General features: G+C 50.8%; 1 protein-coding gene across 1 annotated transcript in view; it reads right to left on the reverse strand.

Moving 5' to 3' along the window:
- The window catches only part of FMNL2 (formin like 2), a 122,019-nt gene that overhangs the window by 15,524 nt on the left and 84,967 nt on the right, over positions 1-21,528 (reverse strand). Inside the window, 9 exon segments of the mRNA XM_059852449.1 lie at positions 170-218; positions 220-480; positions 872-973; positions 1,809-1,958; positions 2,896-3,006; positions 6,104-6,178; positions 7,730-7,823; positions 10,887-10,963; positions 15,120-15,228. Coding sequence (XP_059708432.1) covers positions 170-218; positions 220-480; positions 872-973; positions 1,809-1,958; positions 2,896-3,006; positions 6,104-6,178; positions 7,730-7,823; positions 10,887-10,963; positions 15,120-15,228 — 1,028 coding nt within the window.

Raw genomic sequence — 21,528 nt, forward strand, 5'->3', positions numbered from 1 at the left:
GGGCAGCCAGGTGGGGGTCACGCTCTGCTCCCAGGGAACAGGGGCAGCAGGAGAGGGAGCAGCCTCAGGCTGGGCACCAGGAGGAGTTTCCCCATGGGAAGGGTGGTCAGGCACTGGAACTGCCCAGGGAGGTTTGGTGCCCTCAGCTGGGATCTCCCTCCTTCCTCACCTGCCTCAGGTGAGCCTGGCAGGGCGGGCAGGGGGGGTGGAGGGGGGGGGCAGTGGCACTGAGGAGGCATCTCCAGGTGTGGCACAGGTCCCTGGCACTGCCTCTGCTCCTGCTGGCACCATCCCGGAGCCCAGGGCCACGGGAAGGATGGAGATGTCCCCATCCCCTTTCTTCTGGATCTTGATGGTTCCCTGCTTCTCCAGCTCGTGGATCTTCTTCTCCAGTGTGGACTGGCGCTGGATGGCTTCCTCCTTCTCCTTCACCATCTTCCTCAGGGTGTGAACCTGGCTGTTGGCATCCTTGTAGATCTCCTGGAATGACACAGGAGCAGGGAATGTGCATTCACAATCCCAAGGGCAGCATCAGAACAGCCTGATCCAGAGAAGGGATTGCGCTGCACGTGCCCAGGGCAGCCCCCCCCAGAGAAATTCTGGGATTCTCCCACCCTTTGGGACCTCCACAGGTCCAAAACTCCCACCTGGAATGCACCAGAGCTGGGGAATGAGATGTGTCCACCTCACTCAGTGATTCCTGGCACATCCAAAGGGATTTCTGTCCATCCTTTGAGTGCGCACACAAACAATTCCACCTGAAATCTGCCTGGGGTTCAATACTGGGAAGCCAAGAGAATTCCCCTGGCCCAGGTCCACGATCTCCACTCCTGCATCCTGAATCCACCCAGGGCCTCCCTGTCCCACTCACCCTGATCACGTCCAGTTCTTTGTTCCTTTGCATCAGTTGCTTTTCCAGTTCCACAATTTTGGCCATGGCTTCGTTCTCTGTATCCTGGAGTTTTTCAGATAACTGCCCAGCAAAAGAGAAATGATTAAAGAACTGGAAAACCGGGGGCTTATCCATCAAAACGAGAGGTAAGAGGTATCCATCTTGGATAAGTGGATAAATTATTGATATTGCAGGAAACCCTGAAGCTTTTCCTTGGAAAGAGAACAGATTCCTGCCTGAGATGGGAGACATCAAGTTGGAAAGGGCTTGGAGCACCCTGGGATAGTGGAAGGTGTCCCTGCCCATGGCAGGGGTTGAACTGGATGGGTTTTAATGTCCCTGCCAACCCAAACCATTCCCTGGCTCCCACAACACCTCAGAGTGCAAACACTGCACAGCCAGTTAAGAACATTATTTATTCCAAGTGATGGGAACACAGGGATGGGAACACAGGGATGCTGAGAGAAGGAGAAGCCTTTTCTCAGTTTTAAAGTGTGGAAAATCCTTTTTTTAAAAATTATTCTCCAAAAGCCAGGCCATGTCTTCCAGCCTAGAGAGACTGACCCAAGGTTTGGGACAGCAAACCCTGAGCATCCACACAAGAGGATTTTCCAGCCCCTTCCCTCCTGAGCCCCTCTTTAAAGCACAACCAGGATGGTTTTTCCCCCTGATTTTGGGCCTGCTCTGCTGAGGAGTTAGAGTTGGCATGGAAATCAGCTCTGCCAGCTCCTACCCCTGTGCCAGGCTCCCTGTGCCAGGTGAACCCTCCTGGAAGCACAACCAGTGCCTGGCTCTTTCCCAGTTCAGAGGCCCAGCGATCCCAAGGCTTTTTCCCAGTGGGAAACTGGGCCAGGCCAGTGCAGAAGTGCTGTTTATGTTCAAATGCTGTAAATATGCAAATGCTTGGGCCACTCACGTGGGACAGGTTTTCTTCCAGCTCCTCCACCCTCTCCAGGGCCGCGTTCTTGGTCTCGGCGTCCTCCAGCAGAGCCCCCACGTCGAACACGTTGTCCAGGTAGGCCTGGATCTGCACCTGCAGCTTGTCACTCTCCGTGTGCTTCAGCTTCTGCAGGGCCCAGGGCACACAGGGGACACAGGGGACACCGGTGACACCGGGCACTGGCACAGGGCTGGGGGACAGGGGCAGCTCAGGGCACCTCCACCACCCAGGGAAACCCTCCGGAGCCCAAAGAGCCCCAGCTCAGTCAGGCAGGGTTTTATCCTCTGTTCCTGCAGGGGACATTACAGCTTCCCTGCCCGTGCAATGGGGGCTTTAGGGTCCCTTCCAGCTCAAACCACTCCATGATTCCCTCTGTGTTTGCTGGGAAGGCTCTGCCTGGTCCCCATGGGCTCCCCAGAGCCACCCCCAGACCCCAGACACACCCAGCCCAAACACATCCCACAGACCCCAAATCCCTCTCCTGGTGGACACTGAGCAGGGATCTGCAGGGACAGGTCCCTCCCATGCCAACAGCAGCAGGACTTCCATGGCTGTGCTCCCAAGGACAGGGGGAAAATGGAGAGGCTGGGGCTGCCCCAATCCCTGGGAGTGTCCAGGGCCAGGCTGGAGGGGCTTGGAGCAGCCTGGGACAGTGGAAGGGTCCCTGCCCAAGGCAGGAGGGGACTGGGAAACTCTTTAAGGTCCTTTTCAACCCAAACCATTCTGGGATCCCATGGAGAATAGAGAAGGGGAAACAAGCAGCTGACAGACAGACAGATAGCAGAGGCTCGTGGCTGTCTGTCTGTCTGTCTGTCAGAGGATCCCACAGGAGACCTCTCCAGCCTGGAGAAGGAGGGAGCCCCGTGGCTGGAGCTGGGGGACGTGGCAGGGCGAGGGTGGCTGTGGTTCATCCTCCCTTTGTTATCAGGCTCCAGATTTAGCTGCAGGCTGTAATTCCAGCTGGCTGCAGCCATTCCCTGCTGGCCACGGCCCCTCCAGCTGTGGGACAGCCCGGAGGCTGCGGGGAGAGGGGGGCTGGGGAGGGGAGCAGCTCCAGACTCACATCCAGGTACTCGTCCAGGCCCAGCTTGGTGAACTCGTACTGCAGGTGCACTCGGAAGTTCATGTCCTCCACCGAGTGCACCACGATGTTGATGAACTGCATGCAGGCCACCTGCAGGGACAGCCAGGTGACACCAGGGGGGACATGGAAATGCAGGGAAACCTCAGAACCTCGGCCTCATAAGCCAAAATTCAGAATTAAATACAGGATTTGATCTGAGAAGTAAATACAGGATTTGATCTGAGAAATAAATAAATGCAGGATTTGATCCTTGGAAAAGGTTTCTAAACTTAAGTGATAGAATAAGAATGTAAATTTTTTGCTTAAAGTTAAGATGTTAAGTTGAAAAGAATAAAGTTTAGAGTTTTAGAGTTTAAGATGCAGAAAAAATAAAAGCAGTTACAAAGGCAAGTAAGTTTAGACTATAGCACTGGAGGTTTGTATGTTATAACATGATTAAGAAAATTCACATTATAACATGAGTTCGTAAGATGAAACATTTAAAGATTAAGTTAAAAATAGAAACACCTTTGTTAATAATGTTTTATTGGTTAATAAATCTTTAAGAAAGTTCCTATAATTGGAGGTTTTGTGACCTTCTGAGCTGTGTGGTGAAGATGTGAACAGAACCCACCTTTCTCACTTATGCAGAAGATAAGAAAAATAAATTGCACCTCTAAAGCAACCCAGAAATCATGTCTCTAGCTTATTCAAAATTCCTCCACAATTCCCCATGCCCAGGTATTCCCTGGAACAGCTGGAATGGGATCTGTGGGACCAGCACTGGACAGGATCCCCAGGAGCAGCATCTGAACGGGCTCCCCAGGCTGGGCACAGCCACGAGCACAGAAACCCAGCAGCTGCTCCCTGAGCTGCTCCATGGCCAGGCTGGGCTCAGGGAACCCTGCTCTGCTGGGATGGAGGGGAAGGAGCATCCCAGGAACTGAGTCGTGTCTGCAGAGCCACCTCCCCAGAGAGGGAACGCTGCCCGGGCCAGGGCAGGCTCCAGCTCTGAAAAAACAGAGCTGGGTCTAAACAGCTGGAGAAGGGAGATTCAGCTGGGCCTGGTTCTAAACAGCTGGAGAAGGGAGATTCAGCTGGGCCTGGTTCTAAACAGCTGGAGAAGGGAGATTCAGCTGGGCCTGGTTTAAACAGCCTGAAAAAGGGAGATTCATCTGGGCCTGGTTCTAAACAGCCTGGAGAAAAGGGAGATTCAGCTGGGCCTGGTTCTAAAGAGCCTGGAGAAAAGGGAGATTCATCTGGGCATGGTTCTAAACAGCCTGAAAAAGGGAGATTCAGCTGGGTCTGGTTCTAAACAGCCTGGAGAAGGGAGATTCATCATGGCCTGGTTCTAAACAGCCTGGAAAAGGGAGATTCAGCTGGGCCTGGTTCTAAACAGCTGGAGAAGGGAGATTCAGCTGGGCCTGGGTTTAAACAGCTGGAGAAGGGAGATTCAGCTGGGCCTGGGTTTAAACAGCTGGAGAAGGGAGATTCAGCTGGGCTTGGTTTAAATAGCTGGAGAAGGGAGATTCAGCTGGGCTTGGTTCTAAACAGCCTGAAAAAGGGAGATTCAGCTGGGCCTGGGTTTAAACAGCTGGAGAAGGGAGATTCAACTGGGCCTGGTTCTAAACAGCCTGAAAAAGGGAGATTCAGCTGGGCCTGGTTCTAAACAGCTGGAGAAGGGAGATTCAGCTGGGTCTGGTTCTAAACAGCCTGGAGAAGGGAGATTCATCATGGCCTGGTTCTAAACAGCCCAGAGAAGGGAGATTCAGCTGGGCATGGTTCTAAACAGCTGGAGAAGGGAGATTCAGCTGGGCTTGGTTCTAAACAGCCTGAAAAAGGGAGATTCAGCTGGGCCTGGTTCTAAACAGCTGGAGAAGGGAGATTCAGCTGGATCTGGTTCTAAACAGCTGGAGAAGGGAGATTCAGCTGGGCATGGTTCTAAACAGCCTGGAGAAGGGAGATTCAGCTGGGCATGGTTCTAAACAGCCTGGAAAGTAAGATTACTCTGGGCCTGGTTCTAAACAGTCCAGAGAAGGGAAATTCAGCTGGGCCTGGTTCTAAACAGCCTGAAAAGTGGGATTACTCTGGGCCTGTAAAAGTGAGATTACTCTGGGCCTGGAAGCCCTGGTTTAGGAAAGGGGACTTGCACAAAAAGACCTCTTTTGGTTGCCCAAAGCACATTTCCCAAGCTGAACAAGAAGCAGATCCCAGGGATTGGCATCCACACACATCCCAAGGCAGCCAGGGCAAGGCAAAGGCTCTCCAGGGCATGGGATGTGGGGAAATCTCCTGTGGAGTGGCAGGACTGGGGTACAAATCCCCAAAATTCGTCCTTCCCTTGCCACACCCTGCTGTGCCCAGGTGGCCCCAGGCCTCACCCCTGGAGCTGCTCCAGGAAGGAATTTCCCTCATCCTTGCTGGGTTCCTCATGGATAAACCCCATCCTGAGAGCAGCCTCCCAACATCCACCAGGACCATTCCCAGATTTCCAGGAGGAACCTGAGGATTGCAGCAATCTGACTTTCCTGCAGGAAAAGCCTCCAGAGACTCCACATCTCTGGGTGGGAAGAAGGAACTGAAGGCACCCCCAGTTTGGCACTGGGATTTGGCTGCTTCCCTGGGATCTGTTCCAGGGCCCAGAGGAAAAAGGGATGGGATAAATCTGAGACTCCAGGCTGGCTGCCTTGAGGGCAAACGCCAGGATCATGTAATTTCCTCCTTTTCTTTTTAAATCCAAGGAATCTGCCAGCCTGCCTCCCTCACAGGCCTCATTTTTACCCTGCTGGCCCTCAGGGCTGGGATCCCATCCTGGAAACGCTCCTGGAGCCCGCAGGGATCCCCCCACTGGTGCTCTCACACCTGAATTTTGGCAGGAAAAGGTCTTTTGCACAAAGCTCAGCCCTGAATTGGTACAAAGTGCACCAGAGGCCTCAGAGTTCCAGCGCTGGGGTGGGAAATCCTGCTGGGAACGGACCCACACGGGATCCAAGCACTGAGCAGGAATTCCAGGGAGGCTTTTCCTGATTAAATCGGGATTTCAGCTTCTCACACTCCAGCAAAGACCTTAAACCCCCAGATCTGGGAGATCTTTGCCATCAGCCCTGCAACCAGCACCCCTCCCACAGCTCCCTGCTGCTGCAGCCCTGCCCGAGGCAGGCAGGGAAGGAGCTGGAAAACCCTCTGGAGTCTGGGCCAGAGGACTCACCATGAAGTCGATGTTGTTGTCCTCGTTCCGGAAATGCTCCATGAGCTTCTCAAAGCGCTGCTTCTCCCCACACACCTGGAAAGCAGCACCACACCTGGGTCAGCCCAGAGAACCCCAAACCCTGCTCAGCTGCTGCTCAGAGCCTCTCCAGCCGGGGCTCCTCCCGCTAAAATATCCCGAGGGATTCCATGTGGGCACTGCAGGGGGAGGCTGAGGGGCCAGCACAGCTCTTGTGCCCCTGGAATTACAAAAGAACGCTTTTTATCTGTTTTCTCCTGAAAAATTGGATCTCATCCACCAGGGGAAGGAGCAGGGCTGCACCAGGCTGTGCCACAGCTCCGAGCTGACTTTTCTCTGTAATTAGGGAGAAACCCAAATGACAGGGAGGGAAAAAAGAGAAAATTATCCCCGGCTGAAGGAGGAGTGAAAATAAATCAGTGCAACAATCAGCTGGTCAGAATTCCAGAGCGACCTTCCCAAAAGCTGAATCCCAGTTTGTTTCCTTGGCATTTCTTCTTGCCTTGGAGCAAAACACATTGGGCTCTTCATAGCCATGGAGCACCTTCAGAAAAGCTCCTCAGTTCTGGGTTTTTCCAAAGCACCTGAATCCTGGGTTTGTCTGCAGATTCCAGCTGATTTCCCACCCACAGGTGCCACGAGCACACCCTCCCCTCCCAAATCACATTTTTTGTTTTGTTTTTTAGGTAACAATTTGGTTACCCAAAACCAAATACATACATTTGGTGTTTATGTATTTTTTGTAGATTTTGTGTAATATTTTGTTATATGCTTAAATTCTTAATACATGAAACACATTTTTTTTGGTGAGTTTTGTTGTTATTAATTTTATGGAATTATTGTGTTGAGGGGTTACATGGAGAGTTGTGAGGGGTATTTTGAGTTTTTGACTCGCTGTTTTCAAAAGTTTTTTGAATAGTTGTGTTAAGAGGTTTGTCTGGATTGTTGTTCTGTGTTGAGGAGGGTTTATTTTGTTGTAGGATTTTATTATTTGATTAGTTATATATATAAATTATATGTTAATTAAGTCAATTATAAATACATTACTTAATAGTATGTATTATTATATTATAATTATATTACTTAATAGTATGTATTATTATATAATTCTATTATAATTTACTTATATCACTTATAATTATTTTTATATTACTTCATATCAATATTTATGCTAGTTCATATTAATACTTATGTTACTTCATATCAATACTTATGTTAGTTCATGTTAATACTTATGTTACTTCATATCAATACTTATGTTAGTTCATGCTATTAAGTTCATAATAAATAATTATGATTTATTTCTTATTGTAGGTATTTATGATGGGAGATCAGGTAGAGCTAAGCTCAGCTGGGATATCCCATTCCAGCTTGCCTGCCCTGGGAGGCACAAGGCAATAATAAGAGGAATAAGAGGTGGAAGAAGAGGTGCTGGAATTGTTGGAATTACAGCCCTTCTGTATAATCATGGGAACCATGGAGAGGGCACCAGGGGAAACTGCAGCTGATGGCAAACCCTTCCTGCAGGGAATCCAGCTGGATGAGGAGGCTCCCATCAACCACAGGAGAAGTGGGGACCCCCAGAGCTGCTGAGGCAGCTGCACCAACCTCCTTGAAGTTATCAAAGGCAGCCAGGATGATCTCGTGGCCCCCCCGGACCAGGCAGACAGCGGCCAGGAGCTCCAGCACCAGGGCCTTGGTCCTGTGGAGAGAGCAGGGGACAGCTCAGGGACAGCAGCTGCTCCTGCCGGGGACAGGGAGGGCTGCAGCCTCACCCCGGGGGTGGGTAACCCTGGAACTGATCCCTGCAGGTGCTGCAGCCTCACCCCGGGGGTGGGTAACCCTGGAACTGATCCCTGCAGGTGCTGCAGCCTCACCCCAGGGGTGGGTAACCCTGGAACTGATCCCTGCAGGTGCTGCAGCCTCACCCCGGGGGTGGGTAACCCTGGAACTGATCCCTGCAGGTGCTGCAGCCTCACCCCAGGGGTGGGTAACCCTGGAACTGATCCCTGCAGGTGTTTCAGCCTCACCCCAGGTGTGTTTAACCCTGCAGTGGATCCTGCAGGTGCTGCAGCCTCACCCCATGGGTGTTTAACCCTGCAGTGGATCCTGCAGGTGTTTCAGCCTCACCCCGGGTGTGTTTAACCCTGCAGTGGATGCTGCAGGTGTTTCAGCCTCACCCCGGGTGTGTTTAACCCTGGAATGGATCCTGCAGGTGCTGCAGCCTCACCCCAGGTGTGTTTAACCCTGCAGTGGATCCTGCAGGTGCAGGGTGTTTCAGCCTCACCCTGGGTGTGTTTAACCCTGCAGTGGATGCTGCAGGTGTTTCAGCCTCACCCCGGGTGTGTTTAACCCTGCAGTGGATCCTGCACAGTGCAGGGTGTTTCAGCCTCACCCCATGGGTGTTTAACCCTGGAATGGATCCTGCAGGTGCTGCAGCCTCACCCCGGGTGTGTTTAACCCTGCAGTGGATCCTGCAGGTGTTTCAGCCTTACCCCAGGTGTGTTTAACCCTGCAGTGGATCCTGCAGGTGCTGCAGCCTTACCCCAGGTGTGTTTAACCCTGCAGTGGATCCTGCAGGTGCTGCAGCCTCACCCTGGGTGTGTTTAACCCTGCAGTGGATCCTGCAGGTGCTGCAGCCTTACCCCAGGTGTGTTTAACCCTGCAGTGGATGCTGCAGGGTGCACGGGGAGCTTTGCCTCTCCTGGGGCCATGCAGCTTCCCCCTTTTTAAAGCTTCTCAAACCATGCAGGGACCAAAACCCCAAGGTGGGAACGGAAGCAGAAAGGCACTGGTGGGAGCCTGGCAAAGGCAGGGCAGGGTCTGAGAGCTGCTGCTGCCAGGGAATGCCCTGCACACACCTGGAGGAGCAGCTGAGCACCCCCAGCCACCTCCCCTGGAGACCAGGTTTTAATGGAAGAGTTAAAATTCCCATCTGCTGTTTCCCTGACACAAATCTGAATTATTCTCTGTGACAATTTGTATTTATAGCCACACACACACACACACACACAATTCACTGCAGGAACACGGGCTGCTGGAGCACGTCCTTCCCCTTAAAAATCAGGAATCTGAGCTGACTTTCAGCAGTGAAGCAGAGAGAAAACGAGATCACTGAGGGAAAAACATGCAGCAAACTCGGTGTAACCCTCATGGAAATCATCCCCAGTATTTCCTTCCAGGATTCCTGGAAAACAGAAGACTTTCTGGACAGCTGAGCCCTCAGCAGAGGCAAACCATGCACACACAGAAAAAAATCAGTCCCATGCTCAAGCAGATGTTACAGAACAAGAAATACCTTGTGGGCTCTCAAAGGGTCAGGGTTATCTTTGGAAACCAGAAAAAATGGTCACTGCCCTAGGAAATTTTAAATGGAATGTTCAGCTCTGCCTCCTCAAGGGTTGGGGTTTTTTATTTTCCTCCTGGCACAAGAAGAACTCGCAGGGTTTTTCAGGATCAAGGGGATTTGCTGCAATATTCCCTCCACGGGGAGGGGATGGAGATCCCTGGGGTTGGGGTCTCCAGTGCTGCCCTCTCCTCTGGGGGAGCACAATTCCCTGGAGCTGCTGCTGGCCCTGGGCACATCCCAGCTCTCCCACAGCTCCCCCAGGGCTGAAACAAACCCAGGCTGGGCTCTGAGCAGGGCTCAGCCCTCACTTTGCTCCAGTCACATTTCACAGCAGCTTTTTTGTACACCAGAATTGAAAGAACCCACTTCTTCCAAAAGGGAAAACTTGGGCTCTCCCCTGATTTCCAGGCACTGGAAAATGATAAAAATGATGATAAAAATTGATGCTGAAAATCAGTGATTAAAAATGATGATAAAAATGATTTTAAAATTATAAAAACAATAAATTTCACATTTATTCTTGGCTTTCTGGCTTGAGGCTCAATAAAAGAAAGAAGGGAGAAGCTGCTTCCCTCAGGACAGGGCTCCTGCTCCCAGCCTCAGGAATTCCCAGGCTGGGAATGCCCATCCAGTGAGTTATCAGCTCAGCCCCCTGTTTCCCCTTTCCTTGGAACCATCCCTGTGCCAGAGCTGGGCTGCTTTGACCTGCCAGGGCTCAGAACTCCAGGAGCTGCTGGAGGAGGGATCACAGGGATGTGTGGGAGAGGAGGGACGTGGAGTCACCAGCAGCTCCACTGAGGAGTCACAGCATCCATTACTGCAACCTGACCCGGAGCAGAAGTGAAACCCTCTCCCAGAGAAATTCCAAGCTAAGGATCTCGGATAACATTTCCCAAAGAAGATTCTCCCTCTCTTCAGGAAAATCCCACACAAAGCTGCTCACTGCCACTGGGGTTTCCCTGCAATGAACAGAGCAGAAGGGCTCCAGCAGCCAAATTTCAGCTGAATCCCAAAATTCCAGAATGGTTTGGGTGGGAAGGAGCTTAAAGATGATCCAGGGCCACCCTGCCATGGCAGGGACACTCCCTCTGTCCCAGGCTGCTCCAGCCTGGCCTTGGGCACTGCCAGGGATCCAGGGCAGCCCCAGGTGCTCTGGCAATCCCAGCCCAGCCAGGAATTCCCAATGTCCCACCTAAATCCACCCTCCTTCAGCCTGAAGCCATAATTCCAGCTGGAGAAGCAGCAGCTTCTGGAAGCACTGGGATCAGACACTCAGGGCTGGTTTATCTGCACCCTTGCAGATCCCATCTGATCCAGAGCAAAGCCTGGCTCCTGCTCCAGATCCCCCTCTGGAAGCCCTTTCCAAGCCCTCTCCACTCACCTGGGGGTGCAGCCCTAGGAGCCAGAGGAGCCTACCTGGGGTTCTTGTTGTTCAGGCTCAGTGCGATCTCATTAACGGCGTGAGGGTGGGACATCACCATGTTGAATCCATACTGGGAAGAGAAGGGACAATCCTGCCTCAGCCTGACCCACATCCCACCAATCCCACCAATCCCACCAATCCCACCTCCCTGACAGCCCCTCCCAGCGCTTCAAGCCAAACAAAACCTCGTGGAATTGCAAACCAGAATATTTCATCCTCCCACCGTCCATCACAGCTCCCAGCTCTGGGTATTCAGGAGTTTACAACTCCCTGATTTTACTAGTCCCTGATTTTACAATTCCAGGAGTTCACAATTCCCTGAGTTCACAATTCCATGAGTTCACAATTCCATGAGTTTACAATTCCATGAGTTTACAATTCCTTGATTTTACTATTCCATGAGTTCACAATTCCCTGAGTTCACAATTCCATGATTTTACAATTCCCTGATTTTACAATTCCATGATTTCACTATTCCATGAGTTCACAATTCCATGAGTTTACAATTCCATGATTTTACAATTCCCTGATTTTACAACTCCCTGAGTTCACAATTCCCTGAATTCACAATTCCATGATTTTACAATTCCATGATTTTGCAATTCCATGATTTTACAATTCCCTGATTTTACTATTCCATGAGTTCACAATTCCATGAGTTTACAATTTCATGATTTTACAATTCCCTGATTTTACTATTCCATGAGTTAACAATTCCCTGAATTCACAATTCCCTGAATTCACAATTCCATGATTTTACAATTCCATGAGTTCACAATTCCCTGATTTTACTATTCCCTGAGTTCACAATTCCATGAGTTCACAATTCCATGAGTTCACAATTCCCTGATTTTACTATTCCCTGAGTTCACAATTCCCTGAGTTCACAATTCCATGAGTTCACAATTCCCTGATTTTACAATTCCCTGATTTTACTATTCCAGGAGTTTACAATTCCCTGATTTTACAATTCCCTGAGTTCACAATTCCCTGAATTCACAATTCCCTGAATTCACAATTCCATGATTTTACAATTCCATGATTTTACAATTCCCTGAGTTCACAATTCCCTGCGTTCACAATTCCAGAGTCCACAGTTCCCTGCCCCCAGCAGCGTTGCGAGTGCTGGGTTTGGCCATTTCAGGAACCAAAGGGTCCCAGAGCTGCTCCCACACCGCTCCCAGCACTCCCAGAGGCTCCCTCCTCCTCCAGTCCCTGTGTGGGTTGTGTGCCTCGCTCATTGTCCAAGCTGGAATTTGCAGTTCCAAGAGCTGCAGTTTGCCAGACCCCAGCGTGCTGCAGGCCCTGCAGGAGCACAGCTGGCTCTGCTCCCCAGACCCCAAACAATTCCTCGGGAATCCCAGCCCACGGATTGCTCCTTGCACCCCTCCTGGCCAGGAGCAGAGCTCCCCCAAATCCCTGCCAGCTCCCATCCTCAGAAAATCCCAAACTCCCGAGGCTCCACCCCAGCACCCACTGGAGAGGGAAACTCAGCAGGGCAGGATGGGCTGGCTGGGGTTATTTCCAGTTAGCCAAGGGCTCTGCCACAGGCACACACCAGGGAAAACTTGGATTTTCCCCTTTCTCTAAAAATCTCCTTCTTTTAGTGTCACTACTAAACTCCAGACTAATAGCTGAATAGAACATAACTAAATTCCTTTATAATAATGTATTATTTCACAACTTATAATTCATTTTATAACTATTTTATAATCACTTTAATTAATATTAGGTAGTAAATGTTTGTGATTTAATATATTTGTATTACTTAATATACTGATATATTTTATATATTAGTTAATATATTATTGTATTTATAATTATTATTTAAATACTAAGATCAATATTTAATATTATATTATGTACTTATTATAAATATATAATATAATACATGATATAAAAATATATTATATCATTATCTTATCATAATTTTCATTTTAATAATTTTAATAATTTTAATATAATAAAATTATTATAAAAATAAATTATTATAAAATTATATAATAGATTTTTATAATAATAATATAAAATTCATAATAATAATATATAATTTCATAATACAATTTTATTAAAAATTTTCTAATAACTGTATGTTATTATCTTTATATATATTTTTATAGATATTTTATAATAATACAATAATATATAGTTGGAAATTATTAATTATCATCAATTATTAATATAGACTTAAATATTAATATAATTTATATTATATTATATTATATTATATTATATTATATTATATTATATTATATTATATCATGTATTATACTATAGTATAGTATATTATAGTATTATTTATATTATATACATATTTTGTAGGTATTTTACATTTCTATGATGCAATAATTATTATTTATAATATCAATTTATATTTACATTAATATTAAATTGATATTTATAGTTTATATTTCTATTATTTTAATGTTATTTCCTATTTATAAAAAATAACAATATATAATTTTATTTATAACTTATAATAATATACTAAAGCCCAGACTAATTACAACCTAATTAGCTGCATGTCTAACGAAGAGGAGCTGGCCCAACACATCCAGGCCCCCACTGTCCCTTCCCTACATCCCTACATCCCCAAATCCCATCGCTGTGTCCCATCCCTCACACTGGGTGACAATTTCACCATTCCCATCAGTTTTCCCTGAACCCCCGGCCCACCTGCCCTGCCCTATGCCCACCTGCCCTGCCCTGGGCTCACCTGCCCTGCCCCTGCCCACCTGCCCTGCCCCAGGCTCACCTGCCCTGCCCCAGACCCACCTGCCCTGCCCCCAGACCCACCTGCCCAGCCCCATGCTCACCTGTCCTGCCCCTGCCCACCTGCCCTGCCCCCTGCCCACCTGCCCTGCCCCATGTCCACCTGTCCTGCCCCCAGACCCACCTGCCCTGCCCCATGCCCACCTGCCCTGCCCCTGCCCACCTGCCCTGCCCCATGCTCACCTGCCCTGCCCAGACCCACCTGCCCTGCCCCCTGCCCACCTGCCCTGCCCTGCCCCATGCCCACCTGCCCTGCCCCAGACCCACCTGCCCTGCCCCTGCCCACCTGCCCTGCCCCGGGCTCACTGCCCTGCCCCAGACCCACCTGCCCTGCCCCTGCCCACCTGCCCTGCCCCCTGCCCTGCCCCATGCCCACCTGCCCTGCCCCTGCCCACCTGCCCTGCCCCCTGCCCACCTGCCCTGCCCTGGGCTCACCTGCCCTGCCCCTGCCCCCTGCCCTGCACCTGCCCACCTGCCCTGCCCCCTGCCCTGCCCCATGCCCACCTGCCCTGCCCCTGCCCACCTGCCCTGCCCCCTGCCCCCTGCCCCGCCCCTGCCCACCTGTCCTGCCCCGGGCTCACCTGCCCTGCCCCATGCCCACCTGCCCTGCCCCAGACCCACCTGCCCTGCCCCCTGCCCACCTGCCCTGCCCTATGCCCACCTGCCCTGCCCTGGGCCCACCTGCCCTGCCCCTGCCCACCTGCCCTGCCCCTGCCCCCTGCCCAGCCCCCTGCCCACCTGCCCTGCCCCTGCCCACCTGCCCTGCCCCATGCTCACCTGCCCTGCCCTGGGCTCACCTGCCCTGCCCTATGCCCACCTGCCCTGCCCTGGGCCCACCTGCCCTGCCCCCTGCCCACCTGCCCTGCCCCATGTCCACCTGTCCTGCCCCTGCCCCCTGCCCACCTGCCCTGCCCCCAGACCCACCTGCCCTGCCCCATGCTCACCTGCCCTGCCCCTGCCCCCTGCCCACCTGCCCTGCCCCTGCCCACCTGCCCTGCCCCATGCTCACCTGCCCTGCCCTGGGCTCACCTGCCCTGCCCTATGCCCACCTGCCCTGCCCTGGGCCCACCTGCCCTGCCCCCTGCCCACCTGCCCTGCCCCATGTCCACCTGTCCTGCCCCTGCCCCCTGCCCACCTGCCCTGCCCCCAGACCCACCTGCCCTGCCCCATGCTCACCTGCCCTGCCCCTGCCCCCTGCCCACCTGCCCTGCCCCAGACCCACCTGCCCTGCCCCTGCCCACCTGCCCTGCCCCCTGCCCACCTGCCCTGCCCCCAGACCCACCTGCCCTGCCCCATGCTCACCTGCCCTGCCCCTGCCCCCTGCCCACCTGCCCTGCCCCAGACCCACCTGCCCTGCCCCCAGACCCACCTGCCCTGCCCCCTGCCCACCTGCCCTGCCCCATGCCCACCTGCCCTGCCCCCTGCCCAGCCCCCTGCCCACCTGCCCAGCCCACCTGGTAGTTCATGATGGCCCTGAGGCACATGATGCACACGTGCACGTCGTCCTTCTTGCTCACCAGCCGCGAGTTCTTCAGCGTCCTGCGGCTGGGCAGCGTGCTGTACCTGCAAAAACCACTCCTCATCAACCAGGGGTCCTGGGCAGGGCAGGGACAGGGACAGGGACAGGGACAGGGACAGGGACAGGGACAGCCCTCCCTGCAGGGGAGCACGCAGGGTTCCAGAGGACAGGCAGGAAACACTCCTGGGAGTCAAGGAGGGAAAGGTCCCGGCAGGGACAGACCGGGATGTCTGGCTCAGCAGGAGCTGCACCTCGGCCTCTGGGGCCAGCACGGCTGACAGGGAAAGCTCCCAATAAAACTGGGACAGGGCTGGGACTCCGGCCTCATCCCTGAAAATTCCCTGCTTACATCCACGATAAAAGCAGGGACAGGGATACCACACTGGTGTATTGTCATTCCCTGCCTCATCCCTGAAAATTCCTGTTGAAATCCACAATAAAAGCAGGAACAGGGAATACCACACTGGCTTATTGGGATTCCCTGGCCCATCCCTGAAAACTCCTGGTTTAAGTCCACAATAAAAGCAGGAAGAGGGAACACAACACCACAACAGTTTTTCATACTTCTTCCTGGCTCATCCCAGCAAATTCCCTGTTGAAATCCATGATAAAAGCAGGAACAGGGAATACCACGCTGGTGTACTGTCATTCCCTGCCTCATCCTTGAAAATTCCCTGTTTAGATCCACAGAGAAGCAGGAACAGGGAATACCACACTGGTGTATTGGGAATCCCTGGCCCATCCCTGAACATTCCTGTCGAAATCCATGATAAAAGCAGGAACAGGGAATACCACACTGGTGTATTGGGAATCCCTGGCCCATCCCTGAACATTCCTGGTTTAAGTCCACAATAAAAGCAGGAAGAGGGAACACCACACCACACCAGTTTTTCATACTTTTTCCTGGCTCATCCCTGAAAATTCCTGTTGAAATCTATGATAAAAGCAGGAACAGGGAATACCACACTGGCTTATTGGGATTCCCTGGCCCATCCCTGAAAATTCTTGGTTTAAATCCACAATAAAAGCAGGAACAGGGAATACCACACTGGCTTATTGGGATTCCCTGGCCCATCCCTGAAAATTCTTGGTTTAAATCCACAATAAAAGCAGGAACAGGGAATACCACACTGGTGTATTGGGATTCCCTGGCCCATCCCTGAACATCCCTGTTGAAATCCATTATAAAAGTAGGAACAAGGAATACCACACTGGTGTATTGGGATTCCCTGGCCCATCCCTGAAAATTCCCTGTTTAAGTACACAATAAAAGCAGGAACAGGGAATACCACACTGGCTTATTGGGATTCCCTGGCCCATCCCTGAAAATTCCTGGTTTAAGTCCACAATAAAAGCAGGAAGAGGGAACACCACACCACACCAGTTTTTCATACTTCTTCCTGGCTCATCCCTGCAAATTCCCTGTTGAAATCCATGATAAAAGCAGGAACAGGGAATACCACACTGGTGTATTGTCATTCCCTGCCTCATCCCTGAAAATTCCTGTTTAAATCCACGATAAAAGCAAGAAGAGGGAATGCCACACTGGTATATTGTCATTCCCTGCCTCATCCCTGAAAATTCCTGTTGAAATCCATGATAAAAGCAGGAACAGGGAATACCACACTGGTGTATTGGGATTCCCTGGCCCATCCCTGAAAATTCCTGGTTTAAATCCACAATAAAAGCAGGAAGAGGGAACACCACACCACACCAGTTTTTTCATACTTCTTCCTGGCTCATCCCTGAAAATTCCCTGTTGAAATCCATGATAAAAGCAGGAACAGGGAATACCACACTGGCTTATTGGGATTCCCTGGCCCATCCCTGAAAATTCCCTGTTTAAGTCCACAATAAAAGCAGGAAGAGGGAACACCACACCACACCAGTTTTTCATACTTCTTCCTGGCTCATCCCTGCAAATTCCCTGTTTAAATCCATGATAAAAGCAGGAACAGGGATACCACACTGGTGTATTGGGATTCCCTGCCTCATCCCTGAAAATTCCTGTCGAAATCCACGATAAAAGCAAGAAGAGGGAATACCACACTGGTGTATTGGGACTCCCTGGCCCATCCCTGAAAATTCTTGGTTTAAATCCACAATAAAAGCAGGAAGAGGGAACACAACACCACACCAGTTTTTCATACTTCTTCCTGGCTCATCCCTGCAAACTCCCTGTTGAAATCCATGATAAAAGCAAGAACAGGGAATACCACGCTGGTGTACTGTCATTCCCTGCCTCATCCCTGAAAATTCCCTGTTTAGATCCACAGAGAAGCAGGAACAGGGAATACCACACTGGCTTATTGGGACTCCCTGGCCCATCCCTGAAAATTCTTGGTTTAAATCCACAATAAAAGCAGGAACAGGGAATACCACACTGGTGTATTGGGATTCCCTGGCCCATCCCTGAAAATTCCTGGTTTAAGTCCACAATAAAAGCAGGAAGAGGGAACACCACACCACACCAGTTTTTCATACTTCTTCCTGGCTCATCCCTGCAAACTCCCTGTTGAAATCCATGATAAAAGCAGGAACAGGGAATACCACACTGGTGTATTGGGATTCCCTGGCCCATCCCTGAACATCCCTGTTGAAATCCATGATAAAAGCAGGAACAAGGAATACCACACTGGTGTATTGTCATTCCCTGCCTCATCCCTGAAAATTCCTGTTGAAATCCATGATAAAAGCAGGAACAGGGAATACCACGCTGGTGTATTGTCATTCCCTGCCTCATCCCTGAAAATTCCCTGTTTAGATCCACAGAGAAGCAGGAACAGGGAATACCACACTGGTGTATTGGGATTTCCTGGCCCATCCCTGAAAACTCCTGGTTTAAGTCCACAATAAAAGCAGGAAGAGGGAACACCACACCACACCAGTTTTTCATACTTCTTCCTGGCTCATCCCTGCAAATTCCCTGTTGAAATCCATTATAAAAGCAGGAACAGGGAATACCACGCTGGTGTACTGTCATTCCCTGCCTCATCCCTGAAAATTCCTGTTGAAATCCATGATAAAAGCAGGAACAGGGAATACCACGCTGGTGTACTGTCATTCCCTGCCTCATCCCTGAAAATTCCTGTTGAAATCCATTATAAAAGCAGGAACAGGGAATACCACACTGGTGTATTGTCATTCCCTGCCTCATCCCTGAAAATTCCTGTTTAAATCCACGATAAAAGCAAGAAGAGGGAATGCCACACTGGTATATTGTCATTCCCTGCCTCATCCCTGAAAATTCCTGTTGAAATCCACGATAAAAGCAGGGACAGGGATACCACACTGGTGTATTGGGATTCCCTGGCCCATCCCTGAAAATTCCTGGTTTAAATCCACAATAAAAGCAGGAAGAGGGAACACCACACCACACCAGTTTTTTCATACTTCTTCCTGGCTCATTCCTGCAAATTCCCTGTTGAAATCCATGATAAAAGCAGGAACAGGGAATACCACACTGGCTTATTGGGACTCCCTGGCCCATCCCTGAAAATTCTTGGTTTAAATCCACAATAAAAGCAGGAACAGGGAATACCACACTGGCTTATTGGGATTCCCTGGCCCATCCCTGAAAATTCCTGGTTTAAGTCCACAATAAAAGCAGGAAGAGGGAACACCACACCACACCAGTTTTTTCATACTTCTTCCTGGCTCATCCCTGCAAACTCCCTGTTGAAATCCATGATAAAAGCAGGAACAGGGAATACCACACTGGTGTACTGGGATTTCCTGGCCCATCCCTGAACATCCCTGTTGAAATCCATGATAAAAGCAGGAACAAGGAATACCACACTGATGTATTGTCATTCCCTGCCTCATCCCTGAAAATTCCTGGTTTAAGTCCACAATAAAAGCAAGAAGAGGGAACACAACATCAGAACAGTTTTTTCATACTTGTTCCTGGCTCATCCCTGCAAATTCCCTGTTTAAATCCACAAAAAAGGTAAGGACAGGGAATACCATGCTGGTTCATGGTGACTTCCTGGCCCATCCCTGCAAATTCCCCCTTTTTAAATGCACAACCCAAGGTCCCCCACCAGGGCTGGGTGCTCCCTGTGCCCCCCCTGCCCACAATTCCCAGCTCCCCACAATCCCTCCCCTGAGCTTTTCCTTCTCAACCCAGATGAAAGGAATCCCCAAATCCAAGGCAGGATTCTGTCAAAGGAGTTCTTCCTTTTTTTTTCCCCCAATCCATAAATATGAATGAATCCATCAGCTCAGGGCACTGCAGGATTTTGGGGAAAACGTGACCCAGTTTGGGATCAGCACTCCATATGAACTAATGTATAAAGTATATGCGACAAGCAGATTAAATAAAATAAATATTTATGTAATTTGCTATTGAATATTCATTAAAATAATTTTAAAATAAATTATAAGCTATAAAATAATGTATTATTATAAAGGAGTTTATATTACATTTAGTTTTTAGTCTGGAGGGGTTGGAGCACTGGAGCTGAATTTTGGCAGCAGCACAGGAGGAGGCTGCTGGCCCCAAGCTCTGCTCCTGCCCTGGATATTTGGGATGCTCCTGGTGGGAATGGGGCTGCCAGGGCTGTCCCTTCCCCACTCACAACAGGAGATGAGTGACCCCAAACTGGGAATCTGAACTGGGAAGCGTGGAAGCAGCTCCAGCACTGCCTGGACAACGTGCACCCCCCAGACCTGCCAATCCCACACATTCACCCCACCACATGTGAAAAACACACCCCCAAAAAAAAAATTGAAGTATTTTTAGTCCCACAGAGATGGTTCCTACACTGGTTTATCTCAGATTTAAATTAGGAAGGGCTGCAGAATTATTTTCCATACATTTTAAATCATTAATGAGATTTTTATCATGCCACTGTCGGAAGAAAAATAATTTCCTCAGTGCCTGGTGAATTCCAGAACTGAAGCACCCACCAGTTCTGTTGGCTCTAAGAAATGGGGAGAAGTCTCCTTAAATAATAGAAACGACCATAAACCCAGATTTTGGTACTTCCAGGTGCTTGGAAAACCAGAATTGGGAAGCAAGGACACTCCAGCATGTCCAGCACTGGGTCAGATCTGCCTGGATCCAAGCACTCGGGTGGAACCTTCCCAAACTGAGGTGTCCCTCCCAAACCTCTCCATACCTGGGGGGCTTTCCAGGCTGGGAATGTTCCCCTGGATGAGGGAAGGCTCCAGGCAGAGCTCAGAGCCCTGCCAGGGCCTGAAGGGGCTCCAGGAGAGCTGGAGAGGGACTGGGGACAAGGGCTGGAGGGACAGGAGCCAGGGAATGGCTCCCACTGCCAGAGGGTAGGGATGGGTGGGAGATTGGGAACTGGGAATTCCTGGCTGGGCTGGGATTGCCAGAGCAGCTGGGGCTGCCCCTGGATCCCTGGCAGTGCCCAAGGCCAGGCTGGAGCAGCCTGGGATGGTGGGAGTGTCCCTGGTGGGATGGGGTGGGCTCATTCCAGATGATTCTGGAACATCCCCAGGGAGGAGACTCCATCCAGGGCTGGGCAGTGCCCAGGGCAGCTCTGCTCCTGCCCAGGTGGAATTTCCTGGGGTCAGTTCCTGCTCCTGGTCCCACTGCCTGGCACCCAGTCCCCTCCTCTGGGCATGGGGCACAGTCCAGGTGGGGCCTGGCCATGGATCATGGCCTGAGAGCTCCAGTGCTGAGCCAGCCCCCAGGACACAGGGAACTCTGCCCTGGCCCCCAGCCCATCCCCTCAGCAGATGTGGCTCCTTCCCCGAGCCTCCAGAACCAAGCATCCACCAGGATTTGGGTACAGGACCCCCAGAAGGTGGCTCTGGCCCTGGAGTTCCAGCTCAGGATGCTTTTCCCTGGGTCTGCAGCCATGCCAAGGCTCCCTGAGGGTTTTGTTTGCTCCCCAAGGTGGGGCAGCTCCGACACCTCCCCTCATGCTGCACCAGCCAGGGAAGGGTGGATGGTGGCCGAGCTTCTCCTGCTTTTCCTTCACTCCTGGCTCCCCAAGGCTTGGCCCAGCAGCTGGAGGACTGGTTGGGTTTGATTTCCTGTCTGCTGCAGGTCCCAGATGATGTCACCCCCAGGATATTTATCCTGCTAATTAAAGTCAGATGGTTCCTCTTTCATTTCCACGGCCCCTCCTTGGAAGGGGAACTACAAAACCTTTCCCCTGCAAAGGAGCAGGAGCTGGAGAGCTGAGCCTGTGGAAGCCCCTGCAGAGGGGAAGGGTCTGCAGGGGGTGGCACATGGGGGCACGGAGCTGATCCAGAATTTGGGATGAGGAGGATGAGGAAGAGAGCAGGATTTCATCAGCATCGTGGGAAAACCAACAACCAGCAAAGCCAGGGCTGATCCTGGGCTGGAACAGAGAGTCTGAGGTTCC

The sequence above is a fragment of the Haemorhous mexicanus genome, chromosome 8, assembly GCF_027477595.1.
Source record: "Haemorhous mexicanus isolate bHaeMex1 chromosome 8, bHaeMex1.pri, whole genome shotgun sequence".
Taxonomy (NCBI): Eukaryota; Metazoa; Chordata; class Aves; order Passeriformes; family Fringillidae; genus Haemorhous; species Haemorhous mexicanus.